Source organism: Megascapheus bottae, chromosome 10 (genome assembly GCF_031878675.1).
Source record: "Megascapheus bottae isolate mThoBot1 chromosome 10, mThoBot2.hap1, whole genome shotgun sequence".
Classification (NCBI taxonomy): domain Eukaryota; kingdom Metazoa; phylum Chordata; class Mammalia; order Rodentia; family Geomyidae; genus Megascapheus; species Megascapheus bottae.
Window position 1 is genome coordinate 65,039,219 of NC_143518.1, and position 23,563 is coordinate 65,062,781.

At 41.5% G+C, this 23,563-nt stretch overlaps 1 protein-coding gene across 1 annotated transcript in view; it reads left to right on the forward strand.

Annotated features, from left to right (window-relative positions):
• Positions 1-23,563, forward strand: part of Cnst (consortin, connexin sorting protein) — a 62,322-nt gene that overhangs the window by 4,257 nt on the left and 34,502 nt on the right. The window contains exons 2-3 of the mRNA XM_090341531.1: positions 10,898-11,327; positions 12,212-12,231. Of these exons, the coding sequence (XP_090197657.1) occupies positions 10,949-11,327; positions 12,212-12,231 (399 nt within the window). The 5' untranslated portion in view covers positions 10,898-10,948. The remainder of the gene's footprint in view (positions 1-10,897; positions 11,328-12,211; positions 12,232-23,563) is intronic.

Genomic DNA, 23,563 nt, shown 5'->3' on the forward strand with positions numbered 1-23,563 from the left:
ACAGTCTTTAAAGAGAATTGTTCCAAGGTTTAAAGAGCATCCAAAAAATTCTCGGGATTTGTTTGGTTTTGGTTTTTGCTGATTCTGGGCCTCACCCTCACATTTGAGGCACAACCCTTCTAGCCTTTTGGTGGTTAATTGGAGATAAGAATGTCATGGGCATTGGTGGCTCATGCCTGTAATCTTAGCTACTCGGAACGTTGAGATATGAGGATCACAGTTCAAAGCAAGCTGAAGCATGAAAGTCAGTGAGACTCTTATTTCCAATTAAACCACCAGAAAACCGGAAGTGGCACTGTGGCTCAAGTGATAAAAGCTCAGAGACCAAAAAAAAAAAAAAAAAAAGAATGTCATGGACTTTCTTGCCTGGACTGGACTGATTTTGAAATGGGACCCTCAAATTTCAGTCTCTTGAATAACTAGGATTACAGATATGAACCACAGAACCAGGCTAAGGGTTCTATTCTTACTAAGAAATTCTAACTTCTGGGGCCAGGAGTTTGGCCTAGTGGTAGAATGTTTGCCTAGCATCCATGAAACCCTGGGTTCAATTCCTTGGTTACCATGTACACATAAAAAGCCAGAGAGAGCCGGGAGTTTAGCCTAGTGGTAGACTGCTTGCCTAGCGTGCACAAAGACCCGGGTTCGATTCCTCGGTACCACATATATAGAAAAAAGGCAGAAGTGGTGCTGAGGCTCAAATGGTAAAGCTCTAGCCTTGAGAAAGCCCAAGGACAGTGTCCAAGCCTTGAGCATAAGCCCCAGGATTAGCCCCCTCAAAAAAAAGAGTTGACACCAAAATCTTTTTTTTTTTTTTTTTTTGCCAGTCCTGAGGCTTGCACTCAGGTCCTGGGCACTATCCTTGAACACTTTTTACTCAAGGCTAGCACTCTGACCCTGGGCCACAGCACCAGTTCTCGCTTTTTCTGTGTATGTGGTTCCAGGAAATCGAACCCAGGGCTTCATGCATGCTAGGTGAGCACTCTACCATTAGGCCACGTTCCCAGCCCTCAAATATTTTTTAAAAAAGAATTATACTAATTTCCTTACTTACATAACTGTCACACCTCTGTACATCATCTTTGCAATAAAAAAAAGGTCACATGAATACAGGTTTTGCTTGTTTTAGCAGTTGTACCCATAGGAATACTTACTTTCCCTGAGGGAATACTTTAGTGGATTTTTTTTTCAGATAAATGATTCATATATAATATTCTTTAAAGAAATATATTATTTTAAAAACTGAAATTTAGGGCTGGGAGTTTGACCTAGTGGTAGAGTGCTTCCCTAGCATGCATAAAAACCCAGGCTCGATTCCTCAGTACCACAGAAATGGTGCTGTGGCTCAAGTAGCAGAGTGCTAACCTTGAGGATAAAGCCCAAGGACAGTGCTCAGGCCCTGAGCCCAAGCCCAGGACTGGCAAAAAAAAAAAAAAAAAAAACAACCTGAAATTTTAGGGTAGCGTGAGATTTCTTAAACTCTTTAGTCTTGAGACTACTTTTATTTATTTACTTTTTTAGCATAGTGTAAGAGAGGAACGGTTTGCCATCACAGAGCTCCACACTGTTTCTCTTTGGACTTCCTGTTTTCCTCATCATTAGCCTCCTGGAAGGAAAGATAGACACTGAGTGCCTGTCAAAATACTGCTGAGTGGAGATATGTCTTATATGATTGTCGAAAGAATTCTAAAAACAGTAGGTGGCAAGTTTAGAAACTTTTATTGACCACTGAACATTATTAACCACGGGGCTTTTAATATTTTAATGGACATTATCTAGTGATTGCATGAATTAACATTGTACTGTAATTGTTACAGCAAATTTTCTTATAATTGTTACTCTGTGTTTTTCCTGGAAAATATTGAGCCTTGAACTCGGGGCCTCACTTGGTTTTTTCCTCACAACTAGTGCTCTACCTATGCATTTGATTGTTTGCTAGAGATAGGAGTCTCTCAGATTTGTTTATCTATGCTAACTTTAGACCCTGTAGCTAAAATTAGAAATGCGAGCCACCAGTGCCAGTTTTTTTTATGTGTGTGTCATTCTAGGGATTGAACTCAGCATCTGGGTGCTGTCCCTGAGCCTTTTTTCTGCTCAGAGCTAACACCACTTAAGCCACCACTCTACTGGCTTTTTTGGTAGTTAAGTGGAGATAAATGTCTCCCATTCTGCATCTGAGCCACACCTCCACTCCCTGCTTTTTTAGTAGTTTATTGGTGATAGAGGGGTCTCACAGACTTTTCTGCCTGGGCTGTCTTCAAAACGTGATCCTCAGATCTCAGCCTCCTGCATAGCTAGGCTAGAAGTCAGGCATGAGCCACTGGTGTCCAGCTCTTTTTGAGACAGGGATCTCACTGTGTGACCCAAGTGACCCTAGAACTTGAGGCCCCTCTCCTCAACATCCCAAGTTTTAGAAATGTGGATCACAGAATCACCTTACAGATTTTGAAGTAAACAACTTCTCTAAAATACATAAGACAATTACAGTGAGACAGAATGCTGTTGTTCCTGATATTTGAGAGTATTGATTGAAGGCTAAATTTACTTCTTACCATAGGAACTAATCTTCAATATAATTTTTGCATTATTCAATACTTTTCAGTGAGAACTTACTGCTATGAGAATGTGTTTTGTTTGTTAAAGTCTAATGGAATTATTTAGTTTTGCTTTCTGATGCTAAAACGTTATTTTGCATTTCTTTCATTTGTAGGAAAGGCTTATTTAAAATAATCTTAGGTAAATTTTAAGGATTCATATAAAGTATATTATTTCCTTTTTCAGATTCAGCTCATATAAAGAGAAGCAGAAGTTTGTAGAAATTGTTGGCTAGAAAATTACAGATTTTATTTTTCTGTACAAGACTTAATGTGGCCAGATACTGGAGGCTCAATGCTTAGGAGGCTGAGTTCTGAGGATTGAGGTTCAAAGCCAGCATTGGCACCAAAGGCCCTGAGACTCTTATCTCCGACTAAGCACCGGAAAACTAGAAGTGGCAGTATGGCTCAAGTGGTAGAGCACTAGCCTTGAGCTGAGGAGATCAGGGACAGTGCCAAGGCCCAGAGTTCAAGTCCCATGACCAATAGCAACAAAAAAGACAATGTGTGCATACTTACGACATCGTACTCCAAACTCAGCTGTCAACTTTCATTTTCAGCAATTTACCAAGTCACTTTTCAGTTTTGGTATTTTGTCTCTCTTGTTGTGGTAGGACTTGAACTCAGGAATTTGTGCAAGCTGAGCAACAATTCTTTTTTTCTTTTTCCTTTTTTTTTCTGGCCAGTCCTGGGCTTGGACTCAGAGTCTGAGCATTGTCCTTGGGATTTCTCAAGACTACAGGTCTACCATTTGAGCCACATCACCACTTCTGCTTTTTTTCTATGTATGTGGTACCAAGAAATGGAACCTGGGTCTTTGTGCATGCTAGGCAAGCACTCTACCACTAAGCCAAACTCCTGGCCCTCCGAGCAACAGTTCTTATCACTGAGCTACATTTATCTCTAGATCTTTAGACTCTTGGTTGTTGTTATTGTCTTTGTTTTTGTTTTGTTTTGTTCAGTTGTAGGGCTTAAACTCTGGACCTGGGTGCTGTTCCTGAGCTCTTCAGCTCAAGGCTAGCTAGCACTCTACTACTTTCAGCTACAGCACCACTTCTGGTTTTCTGGTGGTTAATTGGAAATAATAGTCTTACAGACTTTTGTTCCCAGACTGTCTTTGAACTACAATCCTCAAAGCTCAGCCTGCTGAGTAGCTTAGATTATAAACGTGAGCCACCAGGGCCAGGCTTAGCCGCTTTTTTTCAATCAGTCATGGGACATGAACTCAGGGCCATGGCACTATCCTTGAGTTTTTTCACTCTACCACTTTGAGCCACAGCTCTACTTCTTTTTTTTTTCTTTTTTTTTTTTTTTAATAATTTATTGGAGATAAGAGTCTCACAGACTGGCTCCAAATCATGATCCTCAGGTCTCAGCCTCCTGAGTAGCTTGGGTTACAGGCGTGAGCCACCAGCACCTCTAGATTCTTTTTGCTCCAGTTATTTTTAGATTTGTTGTGGAGATTTGTTGTAGAGTTCTTTCTTTGCCATGCCAGTTAACCATGAGTAAGCACCATAGGAAGCCAGAATTAGAAGTAATGCCGTGTGTCTTCCCTGTTTTCGTCATATAAGAAATGCTGTGTAACTTGGAGAAGATGTTTTTCTTCCTAGTGTTGCACTCACACTCCAGTGTAAAAACTCCCTGGTTACTTCCCTTCCCATTGCAGTTGTGTTCACGCGGATGTCTCAAGGCTGGTGGCTGTGTATCTAGGCACACCTATGGCCACTACTGAGCCCCAGCGTGACTCACCTGACCCACATGCTTCAAACACTGGTGAGCAAACATTGTACTCCAGGAACTCTTGTGTGCTGCCTCTAGAATGTCTGTGTACAACTTGCAGTACATGCCTTCACGCCAAAGCCTCCAATTTCTCTGCTCTTTAGTGTGCATGAATAGACCAGCTGGCCTTCTCCCACCTTTAGGGTTTGCCTCTTCTTCCTTCCTGGAGAAACTGGGTGGATCATGGTATTTTAAGGAAAATGTGGCTTTGGAAAGGGGGACCCTCCAATGTACTGATGCCCCATTGCCCTGAGCAAAGTACTGGAAAGCACTCCACTCCAGTATAAAATTGTGCTACTGGTTTTCCTTTTTTTCCTTGCCGGTATTGGGGCTTGAACTCAGGGCCTTTGCACTGTCCTTGGGCTTTCCTAAAGGCTAGAGCTCTACCACTTGAGCCACAGCACCACTTCTGGCTTTTCTATGTATGTGGTACCAAGGAATCCAATTCGGGTCTCCCTGCATGCTAGGCAAGTACTCTACCACCAGGCCAAACTCCCAGCCTGGTTTTCCCTTTTCTTAACACTTGTAAAAACAAAACCTTCTCCAAATATGCTTTTGGGGGTTACTCATTTCTCAAAAACACACTCATTTTCACACCTCTCTTCCTTCCTCTCATAATGTTTAAGGTGTTGGACATAATCAGAATGTCATCATTATCTCAGAATATGAACTCTTATTGTGCATATTTGTTTATATATTTTTTTGTTGTTTGTTTTTTTGCCAGTACTGGGCTTGAGCTCAGGTCCTGAGCACTATCCTTGGGCTTTCCTCAAGGCTAGAATTCTACCCTGAGCCACTGCACCACTTCTGGCTTTTTCTAGGTATGTGGTACCAAGGAATTGAATCTGGGTCTTCGTGCATGCTAGGCAGGCACTCTACCACTAGGCCAAACTCCTGGCCCTATTTATATGTTTTAAATTAAGGGACCTAATGGATCATTTATCTTAAAACTGAATACATTATTGTTCTACCAATATATTTTCAAGGATTAACATTTTAGAGCCAGGCTCCGTGGCTCACACCTGTAATCCTAGCTACTGAGAAGGCTGAGATCTGAGGATCAAGGTTCAAAGCCAGCCTGGACACTAAAGACCCTGAGACTCTTATCTCCAATTAACCACTAGAAAATCAGAAGTGAGGCTGTGGCTCAAAGGGTAGAGTAGTAGCCTTGAGTTGAAGAGCGCAGGCCTAGGGTTCAAGCCCCATGACCCACAACAACAACACATCCCTGTAGTTTGGGGCCCAGAGTGTAGCCTAGTAGTAGTGTACTTGCCTAGCATGCACAAAGCCCCAGATTTGATTTCCCCAATACCACATTCACAGAAAAAGCCTGAAGTGGTGCTGTGGCTCAAGTGGTAGAGTGTTAGCCTTGAGAAAACTCAAGGACAGGCCCTAAGTTCATAGAGTAATTACTATATACCTCTTCCCTATATCTCACTATTAGACACACTTGCTTAAAATGTCCAAGGCACTGGGTAGGGAGGACAGAAGGATGATAATAGATAAGTATATTATCAATAAGCTTAATGGTTATTTAAAAGAGGTGAAACTAAAGGTCATTTCAGGCTTTAGATTCTGTTGATGTGGCTTAAAAATTATTTCAGGAAAGGCCAGTAGTTTGGCCTAGTGGTAGAGTGCTTGCCTAGCATGCACAAAGACCCCCCAGTTCCATTCCTCGGTAACACATACATAGAAAAGCTGGAAGTGGTACTGTGGCTCAGCTGGTAGAACACTAGCCTTGAGGAAGACCCAAGGACAGGAGTATCCGAGGGGGAAAGAGGGGCATCTGAATCCTGACAAACAGAACATGTTTGGCCTAGGGAAACTATTTCTTTGCTGAATGAACTGATTTTTTTTCTCTGTGCATGTTATTAATTCTGTGAGACTAAATAAAATGATTGTATGGCTACTGATGGTTTCAAATGTAACGATTTTCCAATCTTTTGAAACAGTTTTCTAATCTTTTATCTTCACAAGAAGTAGAAACTTTGAAATTGTAAATTTCTAAAAACAATCTAAAGCATAAATCCACTCCTCCTGAAATAGACAAAATTTCTAATTAGTAGACAAAATTTCTATTAGTGTTGTTAAGTCGACAAAATTTCTATTAGTGTTATTTGTTAACTAAATAAAAATAGTTAAAAATTATTGCTGGAGAGCCAGCATGGTAGCCTGTGCCTGTAATCCTAGCTACTCAGGAGGCTGAGATCTGAGGATCAAGGTTCAAAGCCAGTGCAGGCACAAAAGGACCTGAGACTCTTAACTCCAATTAACCTCTAGAAAATGGGAAGTAGGACTTTGCTCTAGGGTAAGGCTGCAGCCTTGACCTGAAGAGCTTAGGGACAGGGTACAGGCCAAGTTCAAGCCCCATGACTCACCAAAAAAAAAAAAGGAAAGAAAGAAGGTATTGCTGGAGGCATAGCTCAAGTAAGTGGTAGAACATCTGTTTAGCATATATTTTTGCCTTGATCTAATCCCCAGTACTCCAAATAAAACAATACCCAGATTGCCAAGAATGCATGTTTCTGGAAGCCTAAAGATGTCCTTGAACACATTTTATTTTAAAAATTGGATTCTATTTGTCAGTCCTGGGGCTTGAGCCCTGTCTTTGGGCTTTCTCAAGGGAAGAGCGCTACCACTTGAGCCACAGCACCACTTCAGTTTTTTCCACTTGTGTGGTACTAAGGAGCTGAACCCAGGTCTTCGTGGGAGCACTCTACCACTATGCCACACTTCTGGCCCCTGTTTTTGTTTTTGTTTTTTTAAGCTTATATATGGAGGAATGTATTTCATTGTTATTTTCCACACGTTTACAATCTATTCCAATCAATCTCACCCCTTTATAGCTCTCCTTGACCTCCTCCCTTAGCAAAACCATCTCAGTAGATTTCATTGCATTTCCATAGCGTAAACAAATCCACTTTCAGCATATTTATCGTCTTTTTCATCCTTGTTGGCCCCTATTTCCTTTCTTTAAATAAAATGTTGCATATGTCTATACTTAAGAGAAAAAAGATTAGACAGATTGCTGTATCTTCACACTGCTCAGATGTTACTCCTAAATTGGCTTAGAGCAATCATTTTCATGTATCTAATGTATTGTAAAAGTAGGCCCTGCATATGTACATTATCATGAATGCACAGAGCTCCATGACTAAAGGCAGGACTGAGGAAATGAAGAAGTTATTGCTTCTATTCATTTATCTGCCTCAAAGGTACATGGGACACGAGTTACATAGCTTCAGTTATAATTTGTTTGGGTTTTTTGAGGTACATTATCTGTGTAATAAAACCTGGATTTGATTATTTCTTGCTTGCAATCAGTTGCTTCACATTTAATTTTTTGTTTAGTTTTGTTGTATATTTTATCCTATTTTATCTACTTTCTTCTATTACTGAATGGTTTTTCTTCTGACTTCTCTATTGAAGGAATATTAACACAAACTGATTCATTTTTATTTCCTTTTGAGGTTCTTCTCATTGAAGGGTCTCCCATATGCTAAGCAAATGTTTTACTACTGAACTTCCCTGCCCCAGCCCCATCTACTTTACTTTTGTAATGTACTATTAAGTAGAAATTAAAGTATTTAGAAAGGGGACCATGAAATTCTGTCTTGCTCATTGTAATTACTACTCAACTTTTGTGACATTCCAGAGATATTTTTTTTGGCAGTCCTGGGGTTTGAACTCAGGGCCTGAGCACTGTCCTTGGAGGTCCAGTTAACTAGTTCAAAACACTAATACTGAATGGATCTGCAAGTTATTAGTACACTTGAAGCTAGTTATTTACTGGAGCTCTTCTGATAAGGACTCCCATTCTGTTTACACTATTCTTACAAAAGCAAAACAAAACAGGGCAGTCATTACTACCGTGCTGAGTGTAACATACTTTGCCTTTTTAAAAGCATGACTATGAGTGCTACCCAAGTTTCCAGATGCGAGTGGTAAAATAGCATTCCAAATATGTACACTGCATAATAACCATCTGACAAGTCCACTCTACAGCTCAAGAATCTCAAGCAATCGCATTCAAGTAAAGCATGTCAAGCAATCGTGTTCATGTAAAGCTTACACTCACGAAAGCCCAAAGAACTTGGAGGAAGATCTATCAAATTAACTGACTAACACAGTTTTACATTGTATTGAAAGCATAATAATAATCTTCTCTTCCTTCTCCTCCTCCTCCTTCCTTTTTTGTGGGTTGTGGAGCGTGAATTCTGGGCCTGGGCGTTGTCCCTCAGCTCTCCAGCTCAAGGCTACTGCCTTACCCCTAGAGCCACAGCACACTTCCAGTTTTCTAGTGGCTAATTGGAGATAAAAGTCTCACGAACTTTAGTGCCAGGGCTGGCTTTGAGCCTGGATCTACAGATCTGTCTCCTGAGTAGCTAGGATTATAGGTGTGAGCCACTGGCAGGGCTGAAAGCATAATCTTAAACCCATACATTTGATTTAATTTGCTATAAATTTTAACTGGTTGGTGAGGAAGGATGCCAATACACCCTTGTATTAATTCTTTCTCTTGTGGTAGTTACATATCATTTAACATTTATTTTAACCCTTTGTTCATGAGGTATGCTCCAATACTACTGATTACTAAACCTATAGTTTTCTTAGATTAATACTATCATTGTTTAGACTTGGCTACTTAAAAACATTCTTTTTTTGGTCAGTCCTGCAACAGGGCCCAGGCCCTGAATTCAAGTGCCAGGACTGGTAAAAAGAAAAAAAAAAACAAGGGTTCAGGAACGTGGCCTAGTGGTAGAATGCTTGCCTCAAATGTACAAATCTCTGGGTTTGATTCCCCAGTACCACATACAGAGAAAAAGCTGGAAGTAGTGCTGTGGCTCAAGTGGTAGAGCACTAGCCTTGAACAAAATGTGTCCAAGGACAGTGCCCGGGACCCCAATTCAAGCCCTAGGACTGGCAAAAATAGAAGGAATAAAAAAAGGACCAAATATATATGGAAATGAATGTGTCTTACTTTCTCTTTTTCAGGGGGACTGAGTGAAATACTGTTCCCTTCTTTGTGTACCCAATAAATACAAGGGCGAGGGCCGGACATTATAAGGAACAGAATCTGTGAACTGATGTGATCAAGTGGATTAAAGCTAGTGACACATGTGCAGACATAGTGCAGAGCAATGCGGAATGACTGTGGTTGCTACAGTGGAAGAGTCAGAATGCCTTGAGGACCCAGAGGAAGAGCCTCTGCCCCCTCCTCCCTCTTTACCCCTACTGGGGTGGAGATAGGTACTTCCATTGACTAGTATTTCTGGCTTTAGTGTTGTCAACGAGGAGTGGGCACTGCATAGAAGTAACTTCTGTGTGTATCTCTACTCTTCCAGGGAAAGAGCCCATCAGGGAAATTGAACTTCTTGGTCATTAGTAGTGTCTTCTCTTTCAGGGTAGCTGTTTGGCTGGGCCATGCCACTGCTGGAGTGAAGTGTTTCAGTTGTTCCGTCCCCAGGCATGTGGACATGACTGAAATTGAAAGAGGCCTCAGGACCATAGCCAGTCCCCACTCCATTTGTAAATGTGACAAGATAGCAGTCAGTGTAATGAGATTGGAAGTTCTACCTGCTGGGGCAGCTGTGAGGTCAAGACTGGAACTTGGCACTCAGCCAGGCTGTGAGCATGTTACCTGTACTGCTAATTTCTGCTAATTTGAGAGACCAGGTTCTCCAGACAAACTGAAGCGGATAGCCATTGTAAGTTTCTTCGGCATTCTCAAATGAAGCTGGTTAGTATGTCTGCAATTCAAAGCCTGCCCATCTACAGGATGTTTAGAATACTGTTTCTGAACCTACAGTAAGGCTAGAATCATCTGATGAACTACCAGTACCTAATGTAACCTGTGGTTTTGTGGGAAGGAATTACTCTCCCTAAGCAGTGACTGTGGTAAGCCAGTTCTCTGTCTGCAGGGTGTCTAAACATCTCCAGTCACCCTTTGATGGACATGGGGTATGCCTATATACCCAGTTGAGGCAGGAAATGTGAAGGTTCAGAGCTAGCTTGAGCTAGCTCAAAATGGTATTTCTGGTGGTTTAGTTCTATGGTAGACTGCTTGCTTGACATGAATGAGGATTTGTGCTTGAAACAGAACTATACCCCTTTGAGGTGGGTTTTATAATTCCTTCTTCATCTCATCTCCCCCACCCCCAGTCCTGGGACTTGAACTCTGGGCTGGGTGTTATCCCTGAGCTCTTCAGGTTCCGCCCTACCCCTTGAGCCACAGCAACACTTCCAGTTTTCTAGTGGTTAATTGGAGATAAGAGTTGGTGCCTGGGCTGTCTTTGAACTCTGATCCTCAGATCTCAGCCTCCTGAGTAGCTAAGATTCCAGGCATGAGCCACCATGCCAGGCTCTCAGTGAGCTTTAGAGTTGTGCAAAGAAGGAGAAAGTGGAGTACGAATGAACTTCAGGCATTTCTTTCCTTCCTCAATTTCAGGGAAATGATCAAATAAAAGAGGAAAATAGGAGAATCCCAGAGATTAGAAAATGAATTTTCTTCTTGTTCTTTTTAGACATGGAAGGACATTAATGAAGCTTTAAGCAGTGCAACAAAGGATGCGCTAATGGATGACAGTGATACTCCTTCCTATAATCTGCAGCTAGGACCTCAAGATGGATGTTACCTTGACGACAGTGTGGAAGGAAGAATAACACATTTGTCTTCTGCATCCGACGAAAACGAAAACCAGCTGGGTGAGGATGGGCCTGAGCATCTGACCACCAGAGACAGAGCAATGGGAAAGACTGAAGGGCTTCAACAGGACAGTCTCAACAACAACGAGAGCTGCCTTGCCAGCTTGGAGCTATCTGCAAGCGAAAACTGGGAAAACACCACTGGTGACGGCCCTAAAGATGGACAGGCCTTCCTGGAAGAGGACAAAAAAGTACCTGGGAAAAGAAGTGTACAATCCAAAAAAGGCACTGCCAAAAAGATGCCACCAGGTACCTGTGTAATATTCTCATTTCTATTCTTTTTTTTTTTTTGCCAGCCCCAGGACTTGAACTCAGGGCCTGAATGCTGTCCTTGGGCATTCTCTACCACTTGAGCCACAGCACCATTTCTGGCTTTTTCTGTGTATATGGTACCAAGGAATCAAACCCAGGTCTTTGTGCATGCTAGGCAAGCACTCTACCACTGGGCCAAATTCCTGGTGCCTCATTTCTGTTCTTTAATCAGAACCACGCTACCTCATGCTATGGTATATTACTATCTCACATCTTACTTTGTGCCCCCATCTGTTCATCGCAGATGTGCAGATCTAGCTGTGTGGTATCCATGCATGTGACTCGTCCCCGAGTGGCCCTGTATAGGTATATCACACTTCTTTCCTTCCTTCACGTTGTTCCCTGTTCTTCACTGTAGTGGATTCTGCCAAAACGACATTCATTGTGTTTTTACACTAGGTACTTGAGACACATACACGCTCCCTCCTCCGTAAATTTAATAAGACATTTTTTGCTATCACCAGGATCTTCCCATTACACTCTGTAGGTCAATTATGGGCGTGGACATGAGATATCATTCTTCTTATGCCACTGTGGAGGAAGGTTCTCTTTTATTTGTAATTTTTGCTTATTTCTTATTAGCATATACTAGCTGTACAAGAGAGAGGAGGTTGATGTATTGTTTCCATGCACATATACCCACATATTCCAAGCAGTCTCACCGCTGCTGTCACTTTCCTTTAGGACATCTGGTTTCAGTGATCTGTATTCCTATGGTTACAAAGAGTCATTCAGAGTTGGCTCACTGGGTATATAGTTTGGCAGTTAAAGTTTATAGCTATAGACTTTTATACCTCCATTACTGGCACCTGTGGGAAGAGGTGACTTCCGGTTACTCTTGGTCAGAAATGTGCGCGCCGGGAGACTTGTGGTGTGTCTGGGTGGGATTCCTGGCTGTGGCCTGCTGCTCCTGCCACAGCACCTGCACAGCACTCCACCGAGCATCCAAGGCAGCTCCTCTTGCCTTCTGCTCTTTCGTAGTTTTTTAGCTGATTAGAAATGCGGTCCTTTCTTATCCTGGTTTTTTATTTGTTTGGTTATTATATTCAGTTCTGGGGCTTGAAATGGGGCCTTGTACTCTGCTTACTTGAAGCTTATCTCCACTTCCTTTTTTTTTTTTTTTTTTTGGCCAGTCCTGGGCTTAAACTCAGGGCCTGAGCGCAGTCCTTGGGCTTTCTCAAGGCTAGAGCTCTACCACTTGAGCCCACCACACCATTTCTGGCTTTTTCTATATATGTGGTTCCAAGGAATTGAACCCAGGTCTTCATGCATGCTAGGCAAGCCCTCTATCACTAGGCTTTAACTCTTTATTATTAGAAAGATGATGCACAGAAGTCTGGCAATGAGTGCATTTCATTTTCCACGTAGTATCTCCTGAGTACCAGTGCTGCGTTTGTTCAGCCTTTGTCCCTCCATTTCTGGGTCCCTCTTTCTCCCCTCCCCAAAGACAAGTAAATGAACAAATTCTTATTTGTAAATTCTTATTTGTAAAGAGAAAATAAAACCTCTTGTTTGTATTTTCTGGAAGTCATTTTTAAATATCATTTTGTATGATCAGAGGCATTGCACCTTTGTGACCCTCCCCTAAGAATATTCTCCTTTGGGTTCACAGTGTGCAAGTGCCTAGAGACCTGTGTAATTCATCATGTCCTGGTGTATTTTAGATCTAGCTGCCACTTATAAGAGAACAGGTACACTGACATCAGCTTCTAAAATATATAATCTCAACAAGGGGTATAGATACATTTTATAAAGATCTAAAGTAAAAATACAGTGCTGTGTGTTACAAAAATTGTATCATTCCGACATTCAAGGCACATGACTAAGTCTAATTTTATTATTTTTATGTATATATCTTTAAGATATATACAAATTAGGGGCTGGGAGTTTGGCCTAGTGGTAGAATGCTTGCCTAGCATGCACAAATACCCAGGATCGATTCCTCAGCACCACATACGTGGAAAAGCCAAAAGTGGCCCTGTGGCTCAAGTGATAGAACACTAGCCTTGAGGAAAGCCCAAGGGCAGTGCTCAGGCCCAGAGTTCAGCCCTCAGGACTAGGGGGAAAAAATTTAAAAAAAAAAAAAAAAATATATATATATATATATATATATATATATATACACATACACAAATTAGTCATGTGCAAAGTTACTTTATATTTATCTCAGTAGTAGAGGCCTATAAAAATAAGTTCCCTTCATCCACTAAACAAAGCTTAGGGATAGTTCTTTTGTTTGTTTGTTTGTTTGTTTTTGTTTTTGTGGGACTTGAATTCTGGGCCTGGGCTCAGTCTCTGAGCTCTTCAACTCAAGGATATCACCCTACCCCTGGAGCTACAGCCCCACTTCCCTATTTTTTAATGATTAATTGGAAACAAGAGTCGCACAGTCTTTAGTGCCCAGCCTGAATTTGAACCTTGATCCTCAGATCTCACCCTCCTGAGTAGCTAGGATGACAGGTGTGAGCCACTGCGCCTGGCTTTAGGGACATTTTTTGTATAGCTTGTTTTAAAATTGCTATGTATCTTATGTAAAGTACGTTTAAGAGAGTAAGAAAACTAACTTAGGAATGTAAAATCTTAAGTTCAAGCATTTTTCATTTGTAGTTTTTGGCTGTGCATTCTTGCTCTGTCCTCCAGGCCAGCCTTGAACTCTGGGGCCAGGCGATCACCACAGCCTGCTGACTTCGTGCATGCTAGACAAGCACTCTACCACTAGGCCAAACACCCAGCCCTTTTTCTTTAGTTTTAAAGGAACTGTGTTAAAATGTAAAAGCGTCTAATCAAATTCCTAAGAGAAAAATTGGGGATTCCAAGCATCAGTGCTAATTTAGAGTCTAAATCACAGCACTATTTATATGGACTGGTGTGCCTTGAATATGAAATGAGAACAGGCTGGAGCAAGCTCCAGTCACAGAGTCACAAAACTGGAGGAATGGTTGATAGGCCATGATGAGAAGGGTGTGACTGGCCACAGGTAACTGGGGCAGAGGCCTACCTAGGCCTGTCTGGACTGTGGGACTCTTACTACGATCCCATTACAGTGCCTTTGCTAGATTCTATTGGAGTTTCATGAATGGCATCTTGTGAAATACTTTTTCAAGTGCAGTTTGTAAATATGAATGCTGATTTTAAAACCTTAATACTGATACTAGCTTTAATCCTAAAATACTATGCATTTTCTCCTTGTATCCACAAGTAGAAAATGCATAGTATTTTAGGATTAAAGCTAGTCTGGCCAGAGGCATGAATACTGAAATTAAATTCTAAGAGGGGCTCATAGGTCTAAGCTGTGATTTAGTGATTTGTTGAAGTTTCTTGTGCAGTTTAACAGAGCCTTGCCTCTTTAAGAGCTCAGCAAAGTGAACAGTCAGGAGGATTTGCTTCTGCCCAAGAAAAAATGCCTTTTGTGACACCTGCCATAGAGGAAAATAGGAGTGTCCTTAGAAAGAAGTGTGCCTGTTGCTGTGCAGTCTGTTCATAAGATCATAGCTAGTATGTTATATGGGTGTCTTTTAGCCTCACTCAAAACAGTATTCCTGGTCAGGTTCAATATATCACCTAAAGTAACGCCAGATTACTTTTAAGATGCATCTACAGTATATTAACCCCAGTAGCTGTTGTGTTCCCACCTTGTGCTTGTGTAGGGAGGAGTGGGAACCAAGATCCCAAAGAATTGTATTTCACTTCTTTATCCTTTGTCTGGATTATAGGGTAGGCTGAGTTGGGTCTGTGACCCAGAGTTCATAGGCAATATTTGCCTAACCACAGAGCCTCCCTGGGATTCAGAGGCTACTGCCTGAGGGCACAGGAGGAGCTGTGCCACGTGGAGCTGGTGATTAACTGGCAATTACATAATGTATCCTTTGACCCGGGTTAGGTCAGAGGGACTTGCTTCTCTTTCTTTCTTTCTCTTTCTTTCTTTCTTTCTTTTTTTTTTGACTTATACTTGTAATACTAATGTCTGCAATTAAGGAGACGGAAGGGACATTTTTTTCTATGCCACTTAAATGTGTTTAGACAGTGGATAAAGATAATTTAACCATAAACACTCTCCTGTTTTCCACAATTAAGAACAAACCACAAACAGGCACTATTCAGGAGGCTGAGTCTGAGGGTCATAGTTTTCAGACAGCCCAGACAGGAAAGTCCAATTAACCCCCTCCCCCAAAAGCTGGAAATGGAGCTGTGGCTTAAATGGAGAGTGCTAGCCTCGAGCATAAAAGCCCAGGAACAGTGCTCAGGCCCTGTGCACAAGTCTCAGGATGTTACATACACACACAAGAATAACTTGAGAGTAAGGAAATACGGGGAAGAGAAGCAGGGCACAGACCCCAGCTATGAGAACATGTAGACCGTATACTCATGTGGCACTTCATTGGCTTCTACAGCATTCCTGGCCAGGACAGTTTGAAGAACTCATGTATGCAAACATTTGGTGTAGAACATAAAGCCACAGATCTGAAGACCTTGCTTTTCTTTATTTTCTTCCCAGTGTAACATGCTTCCTATTTCAGCACATACTTTAGTGACATTATTTACATTAATAATGCTCTGAAGGTGTCAACACTTTTATCAACCCAAAGATGGTCTTTGCACATACTAAACATTCCTTGTTATAATTTCTGTTTTATTAATATTCCCATTTTATTCATTATTATTCTCTGAGTATCCTGTAGTTCTTTTCTCGTGGAAGAGCTTTTGAGTATATTTAATAGTTCTTTCCGTGGGCAGAGGGCAGGAGTTCCAGTACTGAGGCTTGAAATCAGGGCCTTGCCCTCTTGCTTGGCTTTATCACTGAAGACTTGTGCTCTGCTAATTGAACCACATCTCTACTTCCAGACTTTTTTTTTTACTGGCTAATTGGAGATAAAAGTCTCTCAGATTTGTTGCCAGGTTTGCCCTAGAACTGAGTTCCTCAGCCAGGCGCTGGTGGCTCACACCTGTAATCCTAGCTATTCAGGAGGCTGAGATCTGAGGATTATGGTTCATGCCGGCGCAGGCATGAAAGCCGATGAGACTGATCTCGAATTAACACCTGAAAACCAGAAGTGGTGCTGTGGCTCAACGTAGTAGAGTGTTACCCTTGAGCTGAAGAGCTCAGGGACAGTACCCACGGTCAGAGTTCAAGCCCCACAATGAACAAAAAAGGAAAAAAAAAAAAGAGTTCCTCAGATCTCAGCCTCCTGAGTCACTAGGATTATAGGTGTGAGCCACCACGCCCAGCCTCTGACCATTTTTGAACTCTTTTTTCCTAACTTAACAGTACCTTTTTTTTCTTCTTTCATTACCCAAGTTCTGACTGTCCTGGTGATTGCTCGGTGTCTCTCTGATACGGGGAGTTGGAGCTGCCATTTGGCCTGTATCACCATGACCTTTGAATAAGGCTCCAGTAGTGAGGACTTTGCCTGTAGGCCTGCTATTACGTGGAAACAATATTGTTTGTTTGCTTGTTTTTGTACAGTAGCATTTTTCATATAAGAATGCCACTGATGTAGAAACAGTAATCTGGGGAAAATAGTAGTAGTATATCTGTTTTATTTTATTTATTTATTTTGCCCGTGCTGGGGCTTGAACTCAGGGCCTCAGCACTGTCCTTGGACACTTTTTGCTCAAGGCTATCGCTCTACCACTTGAGCCATAGTGCTACTTCCGGCTTTTTCTGTGCATATTATACCAAGGAATCAAACCCAGGGCTTCATGCTTGCTAGGCGAGCACTCTTCCACTAGGCTATGCTCCTAGCCCCAGTATAGAGGTAGAGAAAACCCAAATATTAAAGTTTAAGACAATGCTTGAGAAATTTTCAGTCATATGTATCCAAGCAAACATTGTTCAGTTCCTGCAAAGTTAACCATAGGATTAGTGTTCTCTAATCAACTTCTGGATCTACACTGGAATGAACTGAAAGTGAGGACTTAGATCTTGTGCACTCTGTTTCATAATTGTGGCAGCCAAAAGCAGACACACCATCTAGACATCACTGATGGAAGAATGGACAGACAACATGTGGTATGCACATGTTCTAAATATGATCTGCTTTAGAGAGAATGAGACACTAATGTATATACTGCAGTGTGAATAAATCACATGCCGCACACCAAAAAACAAATACTAAGTCATTCCATGCATGTGAGATTCTTAGATCGGGCAAATTCATGGTGACGGCAAGTAAAATAGACAGTACCAGGACTGGCTAAGGAAAGGATGGCACTGTATAATGGGACAGGATCTCTGCTTGGTACAATGAAATGTTCTGAGGAAGGATATTGCTAATGGCCCCATATCATTTGAATGTGCTTAATTCCACTACTTTACAGAATTCAAAATGGTTAATATGTTAAATGTTAGGTTGTGTTTTATAATCATAAAAATGCATTACCTTCTCGGTGTTAGGGACAAATAGGAACTGAGTGTTGAGTTTGACAGACCTCTACCCAAGTTCTTAAACATTTCTTGAAAATGACATATGCCAGCCATACAGTTATTTGCTGATGTATGCTGTACATACTGCTGAATACTTACAATGCAAACTAGCCCAGCTATGCTTATATGCCTATATGGCTTATTTCCTGTAATTCTTTTTTTTTTCTTTTTCTTTTGCAAGTCCTGAGCTTGAGCTCAGAGCCTAGGCACTGTCCTTGGGCTTTCTCAAGGCTAGAGCTCTACCACTTAAGCCACAGCACCACTTCTGACTTTTTCTATGTATATGATACCGAGGAATCGAACCTGGGTCTTCATGCATGCTAGGCAAGCACTTTAACCACTAGGCCAAACTCCCAGCTCCTAATTCCTGTAATTCTTAAAAGCATTTCAGCAATAACCCCAATTTCTGGAAAAAGAAGCTGAAGCACGGAAGGATCAGTGTCACGTTGCTAATAAGTGACTGCCTCAGGATTTGATCCCAGGAAGCAAGCTAGCTTGTCTCTCTCTAATTGTTACACCACACTGTCTCACCTTGGCTGAATTTTAAAGTATGTTTTATATTGGCTTGCCAGAATTTGCCTCAGGATCATTCTAAACATACTTTACCGATGAGTAAGTAGGTAGCTGCATTTCTGCCAGCAGTCCATGCCTTAGTTTCAGCAAGACAAAACATGATCCCAGAAGAGGTGGGTCAGTCACACCCAAGGGAGGTAGTGGGGTTGGGAAATTTCCACAGTTGTCTCTGAATGATAATGAGACTCAAATTTCTTATAAATCAAGCCTCAATTCAGTGAAAGCATCTCTCCACTCCCATCAATACTTCCGTTAAAGAAAGTATTTTTACAAAAGCATCAAATCTAGTTGTTTCTCAATAACCTTCACAAAACTTAAGCTTGTATTGCAAAGTAACAGAACTATGAATAGGTAGAACTTTTTACTTATATTTATTTATATGTACTTTCTTAGCAAGATCCACAGGGTAATAGAGCAACTTACCATTTTAAACTAACCCTTAACTTGCCCATATTGTTAAAATCTAGTTTGCCCCACATCACAGAGCTGGAAAGCAATAGATGTGGAATTCAGGTCCAGGCAGCCAGACTTCAGAGGCCACACTCTCACAGATTTGGGGAATTTCAGTTATTTCATCTTGCTTTTTGAGATTTGTTTCATCCTGTTTTGTGTATGTGGGCTTGCTATATTCTATGATATATACCGACAGCTTGTTTCTCCAGAAAGTCTTTCTGTGCTAAGTGTCAGGCACTGTTAAGCCATGGAGTTGCAGTGATGACTCACACGAGCTGCCCCTCCAGGCCGAGGGGACAGCATGAACAAAAGGGTCTAGAATCTATTGGATAGTATACATCTTGAAATGCATCAGATTCTGTGGGGCCTTCTCCATTCCAGGCCCCCTTCCCATGACCTTATGACCTTAGCTTGTCATCTGATAGCCTTGCTGTCTTCTAGGTACATCTTCCCCACTTTGTGGCAAGTGTACATTCTCTTGATCACATCTTGCCTAAGGTATAACTGTATGATTCTGCTTTTACTTCAAATCCCATCTTTCTCCCCTAGCACAACAGGAAGTGGTGTATCTCTTACCTGTTCTTAGGTGCAGACCATGCTAGATCATGAGATGTATGACAGGACCTTACTCCTAATGTTTTTTTGTTTGTTTGTTTGTTTGTTTTGCCAGTCCTGGGCTTGAGCTCAGGGCCTGAGCACTGTCCTTGAATATAAAAGCTTAGAGAGAGTTCTCAGGGGTCTGTATTTAAGCTGGATTCAGCAGTAGATAAAATAAAATAAAATAAGTCTCAGGCCTATAATCCTAGCTATTTAGGAGGCTGAACTCTGAGGATTAAGGTTCAAAGCTAGCCTGTACAGAAAAGTTCATGAGATTTTTTTTTTTACCTCAGTTAACTACCAAAAAAGGCTGGAAGTAGAACTGTCATCTCAAGTGGTAGAACACCAGCTCTGAGCTAAAATGTTGTGTAAGTGTCCTAGCTTTGTGTTCAAACTCAGGGCTAACAAATTTTATTTTCATACTAAAATCCCTTGCACTATGTAAAGCTTTTCTCTTAAAGATATATTAATAGTTAAGGAAGAAAAAAATGAAAATGTGAGCTGCTACATGTAATTTTCCCTTTACTATTAATTTGCCTTCTCTAAATGGAACAGTTTTATGTTGCCATATCATACCACCGGATGGAAACGAAATGTTCTATTTCCTTCTATGTCAAACCAAATGGTTCATAGTGCAAGGGATTTTAGTATGAAAATAAAATTTGTTAGCCCTGAGTTTGAACACAAAGCTAGGACACTTACACAACATTTTAGCTCAGAGCTGGTGTTCTACCACTTGAGATGACAGTTCTACTTCCAGCCTTTTTTGGTAGTTAACTGAGGTAAAAAAAAAAATCTCATGAACTTTTCTGTACAGGCTAGCTTTGAACCTTAATCCTCAGAGTTCAGCCTCCTAAATAGCTAGGATTATAGGCCTGAGACTTATTTTATTTTATTTTATCTACTGCTGAATCCAGCTTAAATACAGACCCCTGAGAACTCTCTCTAAGCTTTTATATTCAGGGTAAGTGCTCTAACACTTGGGCTACAGCTCTGCTTCCAGCTTTTCAGTGGTTAACTGGAGGTAAGAGTCTCATGAACTTTCCTGCCCTGGCTGGCTTCAGGTTGGGATCCTCACATCTCAGCTTCCTGGGTAGCTAGGGTTACAGACATGAGTTACTGGTGCCCCCATTGCATTTATTTTTTAAGGCTTTTGTGCGGATGCTTTATTACTATTATTTTAAAGTATTTTAGAACATTATGTAAAGGTTTCAGTTCACAATCTATCAGTCTAAGTACTTACTAGAATTATGCTAGTGTTTGTTTTCTACTGGCCTTGTGAAAATCAAGTCCATAGAGCTGGGCATATTTGAAAACTAGAATACACCTATTTGAAAAAGGTGTAGGCGTAAGATTCAAGTGATAGAAATGCCTGCTTGGTCAGCCCAAAACTCTCAGTTTGAACCCTAGTTACTACCAAAAAACAATTCCATGAAATATTCAGTGCTTTGAAAAAAAGGAATCAGTCAGTCATTAAAAGATGTGAAGGACACTGAAATGCCCATTGCTAAGTAAAAGAAGCCTGAAAAGATTGCATAGTGTGTTACTGCTGGCAAGACAGAAACAAAACAAGTTGAGTCATGCACAATGTATTGGTGAGTAACAATTTTAATACCTCCTCTTTGTACTGGAGTTTGTGGGGCCGGAAGTGATGCTGTAGCTCAAGTGGTAGAGCTTTACCCTTAAGAAAGCCCAAGGACAATGCTTAGGCCCTGAGTTTAAGCCCCAGGGCTGGCAAAAAAAAAAAAAAATATTGAAAGAAATCAGGGCCTTGTACTCTCTTGGCTCATGGAATTTGAGCCATGCCTCTCATTCTGCTTTTTGCTGGTTAAAGGTGGGTCTTATGACTTTTCTGTCCAAAGTGGCTTCAAAACTTAGTCTTGTAGGGTTATAGGCATGAATCACCAGCATCTGCCTGTATCATGGTTCTTATAATTGCTTATATTCACTGTGGTGTTGGGTATAATAAATGAGAGAACCATAGTACCGTCTTTTAGGACCCTTTTTAACGTTTTTCAGGAAATATCTCTCCAATTTTGTCCTTTGTCCTTACCTTCGGTGGGGAGATGGGGGTTGCCTTTGCGGCAACCATCGTCAAGTTGTTTACCTGTCTTGTAATGAAAATGAAAGTTCTAAAGTTTCAGCTTTTGTTGTTTTGCTTTACAGACAAGTATGATGTAATATATGAATAACTACGTAAGAAGAGTTAAATTGAGGTGAACAGCGTATGAGAAGCTGGTGTGTGTGTGTGTGTGTGTGTGTGTGTGTGTGTGTGTGTGTGTGTGTGTGTGTGTGTGTGTGTGTGTGTATACAGTGGCCAGGAATGTGACCTAGTAGTAGAGTGCTTGCCTAGCATGCATGAACCCCCAGGTTCATTTCCATATACACAAGAAAAAAAAAAACAGAACTGTGCTGTGTTTCAAGTGGTAGAGTGCTAGTCTTGAGAAAGCTCAAAGACAGACAGACAGACAGACAGTCAGACAGAGAACGGGGGAGGGGGGAGGGAGAATATGAAATGAATCTGATGAAAAAAGCAGATGAGATAGGGAGGAGTGCTGAAAAGGGAGTTCTGATCAAGAAACATCAGACACATAGATGGACATGTTAAATTTCAATTCCTTTGTACAACCCATTGAAGTTTACAATGTAAAAAAATATATTGAGAGAGAGAGAAAAATTTTTTGTAATACAGAGTGTTTTACTAGAGGGATAAAGAAAAGACCAGTTTGGCCAGAACAGAAAAGTGAGTTTGTTTGGAAGGCAGGGCAAAGAAAGCCGGGGCCCTGAGCACACTGGCCGGAGGACAGCCTGAACCACTGTGCATATCCTGTGTTCTGAGACACACCACCTGAAGGTTCTCATGTAGGATGAGTAGAGACTTCGAATGTGGCATAGTTTAGTAGTTGATGACCAATAATCGTTTATCAGTGACTTTTTTTCAGGAGATTGAATTACTTGTTTTCTAGTGAAAACACATTTCACTGAATATAAACTCTGGCTTCTGAAAGCTCTCTTTTCCAAACTGGAATCTGGAAGAATTCTTTTTATTTTTTTATTTTTGTTGGTTGTGGGACTTGAATTCTGGGCTTGGGCACTGACCCTAAGCTCTTCAGTTCAAGGCTAGCACTCTGCCACTCTGAGCTACAGCACCACTTCTGGTTTTCTGGTGGTTAATGGGAGATAAGAGTCTCATGGAGGACCGGGAGTTTGGCCTAGTGGTAGAGTGCTTGCCTAGCATGCACAAAGACCCAGGTTCAATTCCTCTGTACCACATACATAGAAAAAAGCCAGAAGTGGGACTGTGGCGCAAGTGGTAGAGCTCTAGCCTTGAGATAGTGCTCAGGCCCTGATTTACGGCCCAGGACTGGCAAAGAAAAAAAAAAAGTCTCATGGACTTTAGTGCTGGCTTTGAACCATGATCCTCAGATCCCAGCCTCCTGGGTAGCTAGGATGACAGGCGTGACCACCATGTCCAGCTTGATCAATTTTTGGTTTTGTTTTTTATTTTTTGCCAATCCTGGGACTTGAACTCAGGGCCTGGGCATTGTTCCTGAGCCTGTGTGCTCAAGGCTAGTGCTCTATCATTTGACCCACCGTGCCCCTTCTGGTCTTTTCTGTGTATGTGATACTAGGGAATCACACTCAGGGCTTCATGCATGTGATGTGAGCACTTTACCACTCAGCCACCTTCCCAGCCCCAGCTGGGAACATCTTTTTAACATCTTGGTTATAACTCATGATCCTCCTATCATGTGTATACATGTGATCAGGTACACAAATGTGAGTCCTGGGGCTTGAACTCAGACCCTGCATACTTCCCCTGAGCTTCTTTGCTCAAGGCTAGTGTGCTACCACTTGAGCCAACTTATTGGTGATTAAATGGAGTTTGAAGAATTTTCCAGCCTAGGATGGATTTGAACTTCCATCCTCATATCTCACCTACCTGACTAGCTAAGATTATAGGCATGAGCCGCCAGCACCTGGTCCACACCCAGCTTTTAATCAGCTTTTAGCCTCATACTCCCTCCCCACCCCTGCCAGTCCTGGACTAGAATGCAGGGCCTGGGTTACTATCCTTGAACTTTCTCTACCACTCTACCACTTGAGCCACAGCACCACTTCTGGC